At 33.0% G+C, this 14270-nt stretch overlaps 1 protein-coding gene across 1 annotated transcript in view; it reads left to right on the top strand.

Annotated features, from left to right (window-relative positions):
* NDST4 (N-deacetylase/N-sulfotransferase (heparan glucosaminyl) 4) overlaps window positions 1–14270 on the top strand; it is a 300692-nt gene that overhangs the window by 141936 nt on the left and 144486 nt on the right. Inside the window, exons 4-5 of the mRNA XM_011948380.1 lie at window positions 3627–3714; window positions 11495–11649. Of these exons, the coding sequence (XP_011803770.1) occupies window positions 3627–3714; window positions 11495–11649 (243 nt within the window). The remainder of the gene's footprint in view (window positions 1–3626; window positions 3715–11494; window positions 11650–14270) is intronic.

The raw sequence follows: 14270 nt of genomic DNA, 5'->3' as shown, positions 1-14270 counted from the left end.
GGATATTGAATTAATGGAAGTAATGTTTATTAAAATAATAAACTATTCATTTTTATAAATAAGTTACATATTTATTCTCTTTAATATACAATCAACTTACATAGTGAATTCTTCATAAACAGTAAAAGAAAAAATTTCAAAGTCATTTTTCTTGTTTGTTAGGTCATGCAAACTATTAAATAAATAATGTATATTGTCAAAACTCTATACACATTTTATGTTTATTTTATTTTATTTTATTTTATTTATTTATTTTTTGAGATGGAATTTTGCTCTTGTCTCCCAGGCTGGAGTGCTATGGGGCAACCTAGGCTAACTTCAACCTCCACTTCCCAGGTTTAAGTGATTCTCCTGCTTCAGCCTCCCGAGTGGCTGGGATTAAGGCATGTACCACCACGTCCATCTAATTTTTGTATTATTAGTAGAGAAGGGGTTTCACCATGTTGGCCAGGCTGATCTTGAACTTCTGACCTCAAGTGATCCACCTGCCTCGGCCTCCCAAAGTGCTGAGATTGATTACAGTCATGAGCCGTCACGCCCAGGCACATTTTAAAATATATTTTCAAAAGCCACTGTTCCCACACAAAATATTCAGGTAGAAAAAAGTATATTTCCTGAGCTTTACTATTTTATATGTATTCTAAATTGAGACACTCTATTTCTAGCTCATTAACAAGTTTTTCTAAAATAAGGGGTTTTAAAAATTAAGGGGTTTTAAAATAATAAGTTAAATTTGTACTTAATGTATTCTTAAATTTATATCCATATTATTATTGCCCTAATATTTCTTCTGACATTTTACATTTTTCCTATATTTGAATTCTTTCTTCTTTCTACTTTTCTTCTTAATTTGTATGGTTTAATACTTTTCTCTTTTAAATTTATTTCTGATTTTTTTAGTTTGGATCATTTTATTCATTGTTATTTTTTTCTCTCTTCCTTTGTCATTGAAAAGCATGAAAACTTCCCTGAAGTTTGAAAACTAAAGAACATTTGCTTGTACTAAACAAGGAAGGCTTGAAAACTTCTTCAGATTTGTTTTTTTTTTAATTCATTTGTTTTGTTTTTATTTATAGCATTTGTCATTTTTACTACCTCATTAATCCAGACTACATGTTAGGAGGCCATGACTAGACAACTCTATTTTTTTATCAACAATGAAAAGGTCCGTTAAGTTCTTCATATAGCTAACTAGCCTCCCATCTGCCTTTGCCTCTCTGAACTTGCTTTGGAGATCTATGACACAAGGCTATAAAACATCTGTGTTATAAAACATCCTGGTGAATGCTAGATTCTATCTATATTGTTCTGATATCATCTTGTGGTATGGCTCATGAACTATGTTTATCATATTACCACTGGAAAAATGTTACTGATAAAAATTAAAAACTAAAAATAAATGAAACTAATCCAATTATTGCTGTGTATTAGTATGTACATTTATTATACTTTGAATACATCAAACCTTACTCATTTTTATGTATCTCATATTATTAAATGCAAAAAAAAAAACAGTAACGAGATACATGAAAATGAGTAAGGTTTGGTGGAACTTCAGGTGTATAGACTAGAGGAAATCATAAGATACAGCATGGATGCAATAAAGTCAGAAATGATGCAAGTCTTAAGAAAATAATTTAGGAATCTACTTTGATGTACCAGGGGAGGCTTTATACAAAAAGTTGACATTTGGGTGGAGATATAAAGAATGGGTGGGATTTGGGAAATGGGATTGGGAGCTGGGGAAGCTTTCTAGGTAAAGAGATTAAAAAGAGAAATGGCATGGGGAAATGTAGGAGGTAGGAGATAGTTAAGTTTAACCAGAGTACATGGTGATTTGAAGGAAATAGCAATGTGTGTTGGAGGCACCAAGGGTACCTAACTGATGGAGAGAGAAAGATAGACTCAGTTGTCAGTAATAGTATTTATTGAACTCACGCGACTTGTCAGGCACTTAGCTAAACAATTTGTATGCCTTATCCAATGTAATTCTCATAATAATAGTATAAAATAAGTATTCAAAAGTACTCCATTTCACAGATACATAAATGCAGAAAAATGAATGACTTCAAGAACTTAGAGGAAGAAAGCTAAGTGGATGAAATTGGAGTGGTGAGGGGAATAGCAAATGGGAGAAATTTTTTTAAAAATCAAGATGAGACTCAGAAATCATGCATGGAATATAGCCAAAAAAAGTCAGAAAAGGGAACTCACTAAGGGAAATAATGTATAATGTTCTTATTTTATGGCTGTATTCCAAAGGTTTTACCAATATGTTCAACTAGTTCAATACACTTTTTATCTCAACTATTTTTAATATTTAGTTTAATCTCTCTGAGAAATGTATTTTAATATTTTGTAGAACTGAGTTAAGCTAGTGGTTCTATTTTGCCTTCGTCTACTTAGTTAATAATATTTAATAAGGTTGAACATGATAACACCCAGTGTAATTGTGGTCTTGGATAACCATTGACTATATATTTTATCAACATTTTAGTTACTTAGTCATTTTTTAAAATCAAACTAATGTGCAGGAGACTCCTTTCATTGTAAAGGAATAAACAGTTAGGTTCACAAGTCTTTGAAGCAAATGCTTAGCCACCACGACTAATGGAAAAAAAATTGTTTAAACCTCTGACTCCTTAGTCTCCTTAACAGATGGATAGGAGTAATCAAAATCAGTCTTATTAATATCTCTTGTTTGAAATTAGCTTCTCATTTTAATCAGAACAAAGTATGTCCTGTTTAAAAATCAATTAAAAATAGAAAAAGCATTCTGAATCAATATGCAGACCAGTAAGCAAACTAAAAAGCCCAAGGATATAAGAGTTCTGAATTATGCTACATATTTTGACACAGCAGTAATGGCAGTGAAAGGATTGGCAACAAATTTACGTAACTAATGATGTGTCGTTATTAGCAGTGTGTTATTCTCCTGTTCACAAACTAGACTTTAACATAGTATAATTCCAAATCTAGAACCTAGGGAAATTTTTGTCACATTTAGAGAATTTCTGTTATGGAATTAGTAACAAAAAAGGATATCTATTTTTACGTGTTCTTCCCTTTTTCATAATTAGATTTGCAAGCAATGTCCTATAAAATATACATTGCTCTTTAGTTTGTAAGGCAAAACCCAAACTTTCAATTTAATAATTATGCCTTTAAAAATGATGAGGATGGTAGCCCAGTTAAATTAAAAAAATACTAAATTACAGTTCAAACAAAAGTTCTCCTCCTATTGCTTCCCAAGAAAACAGAACTTGTCTGCATTCAACAATTCTGAAAAATTTTCATCACATAAAGGAAATATAATAATCCAAAGTTCAAGAAATGTTTCACACAGAAATGAAAAATGATTTCAGTGCTGTGGAGTTGAACAATTGCCTCTCAGCAATGCACAATGTGCTTGGGACTTAGCTGTTTAATGATATGGTGACCTTCAATAAAAATAATGACAATAATAATTACAATACCTGAAATATGAATACTACATAACAGTAGCTATCAAAAACAAGAAAGCTCATATCATTTTGTTTTACTCATGCATACACATTTGCAAAAGAGGCATCCCAAAACTTCATATTCATTTTTCTAAAATCATGTTAATTTCTTATTTATTTCAGGCATTACTAGAGACTCAAAATTTACTGCGCACTCAGGTTGCAAATTTTACCTTCAACCTTGGATTTTCAGGGAAGTTTTACCACACAGGTAAGAAGGAGCTTTGTGTTCTCAGGCAGCTACATATAAATAGGATATAAAATTTTGAATGATCCATAAGTGGTAGAAATAGATTCTCCAGATTGATTATGGGAAAAACTTGGGCACATTATTTGTGTAGCCAAATCCAAAATCAATGAGCATATTTACTTTGGCAAATACTGTTAAAATCAAGGGCAAAAGAGAAAGAGAATTGGTGTTTTCAACTCATTTTTTTAAAAATAGAAAGCATAACCACTGTACTGAGTATGACTGTGCATCTTGTTTCTCAGTACAGTATGGGTAGAAGGCATAGTAATAATGATAATGAAAATACTAATAATAATTGACAGAATTTTAAAATCATCAAATAGTTGATGTGATAAATACTTTTGTACATATTATTTTCCTTTGGAAAACATCTGATGATAGAAACTTTATGGTCTCAATGAAATGCAATAGACTCTAAGGGTCATCTTGTTAGTTTACCTTCCCTTGCAGGATTTTCTCCCTAAAATAATATTACCACGAATTTGGCCTAACATAGACTAAAACCATCACAATTAGACTTGTATTTCTTTCCATCTCTATTCAGCCACAACTGTACTTCTGTGCAGTCTCACCCTCTCAATAAATTCTCAAAATGTGATTGTTATTCATGTGCTACTGTGTTCTGATATTCCTTACTTATTTACCTACCCTCACCTCCAAAATGCTGACTTTTATTTTCTGAATAGTAGCATTGAAATAACTGGTACCATTTCAGAGAAAACTATGTTAATAAAATCGTTTGTCTTTGACAAAAAGAGTACCAAACTATGTGTTGGGGCCTGTATTAGGGGAATACCTGTAATCTGCTTCTATTTGTGCATCCATGCTGTGAACTAAATGCTTTGTTTAGAACTTTGCACTGTTGTTTCACAGTGTCTTTGAGAAAACATTTCACAGTATTTATTCTGTATGCAATTTATTGACTCATTAAAATATTCTATTCAAAGGTAGTCTTTAGTTTTCATAAATATCTTGTTTACTAAATGAGGCTTTTTAATGTAAAAGCTCAATATGGTTTGTTAGAATATTGAAATAACAATGTCTTACTGGCTTTTCCGTGATGCTTTTTTTTCCTGCTTTGAAACATGTAAATCTGCTTAAAGTAATAGAAGGAAAATTAGTATGTATGCCAGTTGATAAATCAAATGATTGCATATTTTAAAAGGATATTTTGCAGAAAGAGATTTGGGTCATCATATCTGCACAGGCAAAGCAATTTCAGCTTACAATTTTGAAAATAGACATGGTTTTGTAAATCTTTTTCGAAAGCTCCTTCAAGAAATGATTTCAGACCGAAGAAGCTCTGACTATCAAGTTATAAAGCAGATAGCTTTAAAGGCTATGTCTACTCATGCAGGGGGAAAAATTATGGGATTATTTGGAGTTCACACGCAATACTATTTTGTCTTAAATAGCTGTAGATTGTTAAGTAAAGTCATTCTTTTGGCTGAAATGTACCTGGATAACTGCCTCAGTTTTTATTTACTTTTCATACTCAGACATATTAAATGTGCCAGACATTTGCAAAGTTAATGTTGATAGAGGTTATACCACTTCCCATTTCTTCTTTAAAACACTGAACATGCACAGAGTACACAACCACTGGGAAATGAGCAGCACACTAGTCAGTATCACAGGAATAGTTATTGAAGAAAAACAGCAAAAAAGAAAGATGTATTTTAATTATATCTTTTAAGCAGACATTATTGACTCTTTGTGTTGGAACCAGTATAACAAAAATAATAGAATAGTTTGTGCTGTAATACTGTGGTGATAGTACACTTCAGAGAATAAGCAATATTTATAAATTTATAAATTTTAGAAGTTTAATTTGTTTCACATAAATATGTCATTTTTATTTAATTGACATATTTACTTCATTTGTAGGATCATTGAAATGCCCCATAACGTATTTCAAGCGCCATCATAATTATATTGAATACTTATTAATGTACTTAGGGATATCACAGTTTCTTCTGGAGCTGAGTTACACAACAGTGATACCTTTTCAGATATCAGGAAGACGTGTCTCATCCCCATCTTGTCACATTTCTATATGGAAATTTCACATTATAGAAAAAACAATTGCAAATCAAGGAGGTGCATTTCTTATCTGTGCACTTGGCTGTGATGTGTAACCGTGAGGAGATGGCCTTGTCGGATTGATTGTCTCTGTTCTCTAATGATCTGATTTCCCAAAGTATGAGGATGCTGATGGATGAGCCTCATTGTTTTGAAGACATTTAATCACATATGCCCAGTGTAATAATGATTGATTCTGCATTTCTTAGACTGCTTCACTTATTTGTATTTCTTATGTATTCTTTCCTGTACAGTTTCTCTGTCCTTCACATGCTAAAAACAATCTCACCCCAAAGGGCGTACCACTAAGCTTTTCCTAAAGTCATTCACCCACAGGTGCCAAATTGAAAGAGGAAGGACATAGTGCGGATTAAATGGAAAAAAAAAAAATAAAAGCATGGAGTTGAGAATGAAATATCTTAGTCTGGAAATATTTAGAACTTGAATAGAATTGCATAACAAAAGCTTAATTGAGAAATGGAGACATTATAGTATTCAGATGCCTTCTTTGAAAAAGGAGTTACCCACTGTACTTTGCGAGGGACACGATTTTTGGTGACAATCATTGCTGTTCTTTGGAATTAAATATGACTTTATCAATAATAAACTCATGAATAATGTTTGCAAACTGAATTAACATTGGTCTTTTCCGTGAGATATTATTTTATGAAAAATAGCATTTTCTATAAAATCATTAACTTTCAAGTATGACAGTAAGTAAAGTGTTACATTCTTTCCCCTTTTGTGATTTTATTTGTTTGTTTGTTTATTTTGCTTTTCTGTGTAGAGTATTAGTTGAAAGACCGGATACTGGTAACAAACTTTATGTTCAAATCCAGATTCTGACGTTTTGCCAGTTATTTGAACATAGTTTACTTAAATTTTCTGTGCCTCAGTTTATATATCTACCAAATGAGGGTAATAATATCTCTTTTATTAGGAGGAATGCCTAGCATGTTACAAGTGCTATGTAAATGTTTATTATTATTCATTTTAAAATTATTTTCATATAACATTCAAATATTATCAAAAAGTAAATAGTATACAATTCATATGGCACTATTTTCTAATTTTGGAACTATAGGTAGCTTTTAATCAATGTTTATCATCCCACAGTTCTTTATATTTAATATAATATTTAAAAGTGCTTTATTCTATGTCCACATATATGGAATCATGCCAGGTTCAATGTACAAGGAAAATTAGAAAATATCTCATCATGTAGAAATTATAATATTTTATACAAATTACACAAATATAAGGTAGAAATTTTTACAAAAGAGAAAATACATACACTGAAGTTATATATATCTTATTTTAATGTAATAACTGTACTTTTAAGGAAATTAACCTATGTGTCTTGCTAAATTATTCTTATTTTGGCAGACCTAAAGAAATTTTAGAAGCATACTTTTATCTCATAACACAGATTCTCCAAAAATGATAGTAAAGAAACAAACTCTTCATGTATTTTACTTCTGAATTAAAACATTTTTTATTCATTGTTAATCAGGAAATGTAAAAAAAATAAATTTAATAAGAACAAAATATATTTTTCCATTAATAATTGTCTAGACCAGGATCTAGATCAGATTAGAAGTGAAAGGTTTAATTTGAGCACAGATGTTTTAATGGTCTCTAAGTTGTGCTAATCTGGTCACATATAAACTGTAAATGATAGTTCCATGTATAATTTAAGTATATATCAGGTACAGAAAAATAAATGTTTACAGGAAGTCCAAAATGTAATACTTTCATCTAGTTGGATTTAAAATCATTTGAGATTCTGCTGCTGTCCCTCAGTATGGCTTAGTATCATATTTTTTATTAAGCTCTTTCCAGTGTCAAAGGTTTGCCTCATGTGGCTTTGAATTATATGACCAGCATAAAACGAGAGAAAAGCTGACAAAAATTAATCCATGATGCAAACAAAAGGAAAGTTTTAAACGTTACTCTCAGACTTTTTGAGGGTGTTTATAAATTAACATAACTTCTGATATAAAAATTGCTAAGATTTTATGATCAGCCATATATCTGTTTCTATCAATAGTGCACAAAATTTTCTTTGAATTGAGTAATTGACCTCCTACCTGGTCAAGTGTGCATTATGTGCTTCCTGCCACTTGTGTAATGATCAGCAGAATTTAAAATGTATGGAAGCATTTTTCAAACATTCTGTATTCAAAGCACAAGATAATTCCAGGAGGGTGGGAGAACTATCAATTCTTTCATCATATGTGATGTAATGTAACTCTTTCTAATCTATGTCTCAGTTTGCTAAAATATAACCATGAGAAACATGAAACATCGGTAATATAAACACCTCATCTGAGGAAGTGATAAACTCTTACTCATTTGAATTTTAATATTTCATATTCTTTTTGGGGGGGGAGCATAGAGCACAAGCACAGTCTCTTCTCTCTTTTTTTTTTTTTTAATTATACTTCAAATTCTGGGATACATGTGCAGAACATGTAGGTTTGTTACATAGGTATACACACATGATGTGGTGGTTTGCTGGACCCATCAACCCATCATCTACATTAGATATTTCTCCTAATGCTATCCCTCCCCTTGCCCCTCACCCCCTGACAGGCCCTGGTGTGTGATATTCCCCTCCCAGTGTCCATGTGTTCTCATTGTTCAACTCCCACTTCTGAGTGAGAACATGCGGTGTTTGGTTTTCTGTTCTTGTGATAGTTTGCTGAGAACGATGGTTTCCAGCTTTGTCCATGTCCCAGAAAAAGACATGAAGTCATCCTTTTTTATGGCTGCATATTATTCCATGGTGTATATGTGCCACATTTTCTTTATCTAGTCTATCATGACTGCGTAGTATTCCATGGTGTATATGTGCCACATTTTCTTTATCCAATCTATCATTGGTGGACATTTGGGTTGGTTCCAAGTCTTTGCTATTGTGAACAGTGATGCAATAAACATACGTTGAGCACAGTCTGTTAAGTGCCAGATGAGGTGTCTGTGGTTTGGTTTTCTTCTTCTTCTTTTTTTTTTTTTTATTATATTTTATGTTCTAGGGTACATGTGCACAATATGCAGGTTTGTTACATATGTATACATGTGCCATGTTGGTGTGCTGCACCCATTAACTCATAATTTACATTAGGTACATCTCCTAACGCTATCCCTCTCCACTCCCCGCACCCCACAATAGGCCCCAGTGTGTGATGTTCCCCTTCCTGTGTCTAAGAGTTCTCATTGCTCAGTTCCCACCTATGAGTGAGAATATGCAGTGTTTGGCTTTCTGTTCTTGTGATAGTTTGCTGAGAATAATGGTTTCCAGCTGCACCCATGTCCCTACAAAGGACACGAACTCATCCTTTTTTTATATTCTTAATATATTAACAAAAGTCAATGAATTATGAGTCTGTAATACTAACACTGTTAGCTAACAACAAAAATTAAGAATTCTTCTGCTCATCTCAATTATAGGACTTTATTATTTTCTAAATTTCTAATAGAAATAGAATTTCTTTACTCTGTGTAGTAGCATCGAAGGTGCCAAAATTAAACCTGAAGGTGCCAAATTAAACCTGAAGGTCCTTATACCTTTTGAAGATTATGAATTATAAACTGTATTCCAGGAACAGTGAATATATATAAAAGAAATAAGTTGCCATATACTTTGGTGGCCATGTGAAGCTGCTAAATCCTTTGCCTTTGTTAAATATAGACTAAATTAAATTATTCATTTATTCACTGCTCTAGGGAAGTAGCATGTTACAGGACAAGGTAAAGGGATTCAGTACCTGCCTTTAAGAAATTTATAATTTAGGCAGGCAAAGTTTCTAAAACAGTGTGAACACATGTAAATTCAAAACGCTGCAAGTGTAAAGCAATAGATGGAATTTTTAAGGAGATCCTAATATTCGAAAAGTGCTTACTATTTGCAAGTCACAATATTAAGTGCTTTAATAAATTGATCTCATCAGCTCTTCACTAAGACCCTATAACATAGGTATTTATAATTCCATTTTAAATCAGGCAACTAAGATCTGGAGAAGTCAACTTGTCCGAGATCACAGTTAATTAAGTAGCAAAACTAGGGACTCTGCTCCAAGTACTGAATGACACCAAATACATGCTTTAATCCTTTCATGGCGCTACTTTCATGACCATGGAAATCTTTGTTTTAGGACACACACACGGAACATTCAGAGAAAACCCTTATAACCATCTTTAATATTTATTCCCTGAATTTAAGTAAAAAAAAAATTCAAACACCCATCTGTAAAACATACTCTTTTGCCTGTAATCCCAGCACTTTGGGAGGCCGAGATAGGCGGATCACGAGGTCAGGAGATCGAGACCATCCTGGCTAACATGGTGAAACCCCGTCTCTACAAAAAAATACAAAAATTAGCCAGGCGAGGTGGTGGGCGCCTGTAGTCCCAGCTACTCGGGAGGCTGAGGCAGGAGAATGGCGGGAACCCGGGAGGCAGAGCTTGCAGTGAGTGGAGATCGCGCCACTGCACTCCAGCCTGGGCGACAGAGCCAGACTCCGTCTCAAAAAAAAAAAAAAAAAAAAAACCATACTCTTTTATGAAAGAGTAAACCAAATAATGCACTCCACAGTATAAGCCAGGACTTATTGTTTTACTTTACTTGTATAGTTAAGAGAGAGAGCAAGCTGGAATTAATTCTATTATCATTGATTCACAACATTTGTAAATTGAGCTATATATAGTAAAATTGTACAAAATCATACGAAAACCCTATCATTTAATTTGTGGATATTCTTGGATAGCTGAAATCTAATTAATTCTCTTAGAAGTAAGTTTTTTTTTTCTTAACTGTGGCATAACAATGTTTTTTGTTTTTATTTCCTATGTATTGGGTGCTGTTAACAAATTTTCTCAAAAGAAGAAGAGAAAGTAATACTAGTTTTAAATTCTCAAGTCACGTTTATATTATAAACAGTTATCAGATCCATTGTTTAGTTTTTATGAAATATTTATATTAAAATGGGAAATTTGATATGTATAACATTAAGTGAAAAACATAAGCTTGCAAAAATATTACTACAGCAAGAGTTGAACTTTTAAAATATAAGTAGAAAAAGATTTTTGAAAATAATACAGAAATGATTTTACTGGTTAGCTGTAGAAGACGGTCTTACAGGTTTTTTGGTTGTTTTTGTGTTTCTTTTTGGACTTTACATATTACTTGTCTGTGCTTTCCACATTTCTTTAATAAGCATATGATATTTATTTAATCTGAAAAAAATTAACAGATTTTATGAGTTAAAATTTATGTTCAATTATTTGAAAATTGCCCTTAAAATATAAGGGTATAAAATATATGTTAGGGTATAAAATACATGTAAGAGTATAAAACATATGTTAGGGTATAAAATACATGTAAGGGTATAAAACATATGTTAGGGTATAAAATACCCTTAAATTCTAAAACAAACAACTGTCTGACCTGCTCCAGCCACACCTACCCACCCCATCCTAATCCCAAGTCCCCTTGCCTTTGATTCAGTTTAGACTGTGGTCTTTTATTCTGATTTTTAAAGTCCACAGAATTGGATATATGCATTAGCAGCATGAAAAATAACGTAAATCTGCCAAAAATAACCTTTAGGATAGTAAGATATTTTCACTAAAGCTGTTTTTAACTTTGTGTTTTATAGGGACTGAAGAGGAAGATGAAGGAGATGACCTTTTACTTCGGTCTGTGGATGAGTTCTGGTGGTTTCCTCACATGTGGAGCCACATGCAGCCCCACCTTTTCCACAATGAGTCATCTTTAGTAGAGCAGATGATTCTCAACAAGGAATTTGCGCTGGTGAGCACATTTTATTGTGGTATCTTTTGAGCTATAAGTTGTGATCTTGTGGTGACAGTGTAAAATCAATGATAGAAAGAGAATAAAATATAATATCAGGGTTCATCACATGTATTGAGGGTACATATAACTTAGTGATATTTTGTTTCAGGCATGTGTGTATATGTATAGGGCCATCATGTGATTATGTAGAAAATATATTTCAAAAAGTAAGTTATTTTCAGGAGGCTTTCAACTCCTATTTTATAAGATGACTATTCTTGTATCTATCAAGACAAAAAAATAGTACAACTTTCATTTGTGGTGCAATATAATTAACCATTCAAAAATAATGTATTGTTCAACATCACTAATCATTAGAGAAATACAAATCAAAACCACAATGAGATACCATCTCATTCCAGTCAGAGTAACTGTTATTAAAAAGTCAAAAACAACAGATGTTGGCAAGGTTACAGAGGAAAAGAGAACACTTATACCCTGCTGGTGGAAATGTAAATTAGTATAGCCATTGTGGAAAGCAGTGTGGCAATTTCTCAAAGAACTTAAAACAGAAGTACCATTTAATTGAGCAATCCCATTATGAGGTATATGCCAAAGAAGTATAAATTCTTCCACCATAAAGATGCACACTCATTTTCATCACAGAGCTATTCACAACAGCAAAGTCATGCAATCAACTTAAATGCCTATCAACAGTAGATTGGATAAAGAAAATGTGGTCCAAATACACCATGGAACACTATGCAGCCATAAAAAGAATGGGATTGTGTCCTTTGCAGCAACATGGATGGGGCTGGAGGCCATAATCCTAAGCAAACTGACACAGGAACAGAAAACCAGAAACCGCATGTTGGCACTTAGGAGTATGAGCTAAACACTGAGTACACATGGACACAAAGAACGGAACACTAGACCCTGGAGCCTGCTTGAGTGTGGAAGGAGAGAATGGAAAAACTACCTATCTGATACTGTGCTTATTGCTTGGGTGACAAAATAATCTGTACACTGAAACTCCATGACACGATTTATCTATATCATAAACCTGCACATAGCCCTGAGCTATTTTTTAAATAATAGTTTAAAAAATCACTTGTTGCAAGAATGAAGGAAGAAATGAATGAGTTGAATGTTTGGAGCCATGACTCTAGACCAGTGGCTCTCATATTTTAGTGTGATCTATTTCACCTAGAAGACTTCTAAAACACAGACTGCTTGGTCCTTTAGCAGAGTTTCTGATTCGGTAGATCTGCAGAGAGGGCTGCCAATTTGCATTTCAGAAACTTCCCAGATGATCCCCGTGATTCTACACTAAGAATCACTTGCTCTAGACTAGGGGCAGGAAAATTATGACCTTTGCTTTTTATGATCCCTGAGCTAAGAAAGCCTTTTTAAAAACATTTCTTAATAATTCAAATCAAAGGTAAACAACAAAAGGAACAGTGATATTTTGTGGCACATAAAAATTATATAAAATTTACATTTAAATGTTCATAAATAAAATTTTGTTGGAACACAGCCAGACTCATTCCTTTATGAATTGCCTGCAGCTGCTTTCACATTTCAATGGCAGAGTTGAGTGGTTGCAAAAGATATCCTGTGGTCCACTAAGCCTAAAATATTTTTATCTCAACCTTTACCAAGAAAAAGTTTGCCCATCTCTGCTCTGGACATTAATTAAGCCATGTATTCCTTTAAGAATCTAACTAAAGACAGAAACATTTTCCCTAGAAAAATGCTCAGATGCACATTCTCACATCTTCACCCAGTGGGCATATAATCACAAAGGGTTTGTGAATCCACCAAAGACCCTAGCTCCTAGTTAGGAACTCCTAACTTAAAGTGTTATTATTCATTAGTACTGTGCGATTACTGATATCTTCATTTTTTAAAGTCATCTTTGGAAGCATAGCCCCAAAGTCAAATTAATACTATGATATTTTATAGTTATGTCCAGTTGTTAAGCTAATAGGTCATCACTCTTTGCATCTCTAAATCCTCAGACCAGTGTCAAATCTGCACACAGGATTCTTAGTAGTAAATGCAGAAAGCGTAAAACGCAGGTAAGAACAAGGACTCAGGCACCAGATTCTCTGTTTGAATCCTCACCTTCCATTGATGGTTGCTTGATCTTGAACAAATTACTTAGATTCTCTATGTCTGTTTCTCCATTTATAAAACTGAGGATAATGGTAACAACTACCTCATGGAATTGCTGGGAGGATATACATAATGTGTTGAGAGCAGCGGCTGGCACACAGTAAGCATTCAATAGTGTTAATTAACCAATTATGACCTTTCTAAATATAGAGGAGCATGCAGTTACGTCTTGCTTTTAAAACAGCTTTTTTAAAAAACATATGGATTACAAGGGGTCGTTTTTTACTTAACTTTTAGGAAATGTCTCATAAATGTTGTGCTGCTTCATAGCATTATAAAATTAAGTAAATATTTTCCATTTCAAAAATAAACTTACCTTGAGTAAGCATGCTAAATTCTCTCAGGACAGTTACCTTGAAAATAAAACATGTACATCACCTGTCTTAACTTCCCCCACTTCATTCCACTCCACTTACACTCTTGACCCTTGCTCTTCAGGGATATAGGTTATATTTCATAAT

Source organism: Colobus angolensis, unplaced genomic scaffold, assembly GCF_000951035.1.
Source record: "Colobus angolensis palliatus isolate OR3802 unplaced genomic scaffold, Cang.pa_1.0 Scaffold279, whole genome shotgun sequence".
NCBI lineage: Eukaryota > Metazoa > Chordata > Mammalia > Primates > Cercopithecidae > Colobus > Colobus angolensis.
Note: the sequence above shows the minus strand (reverse complement) of the source record. Positions and strands in the feature narration are given on the sequence as shown.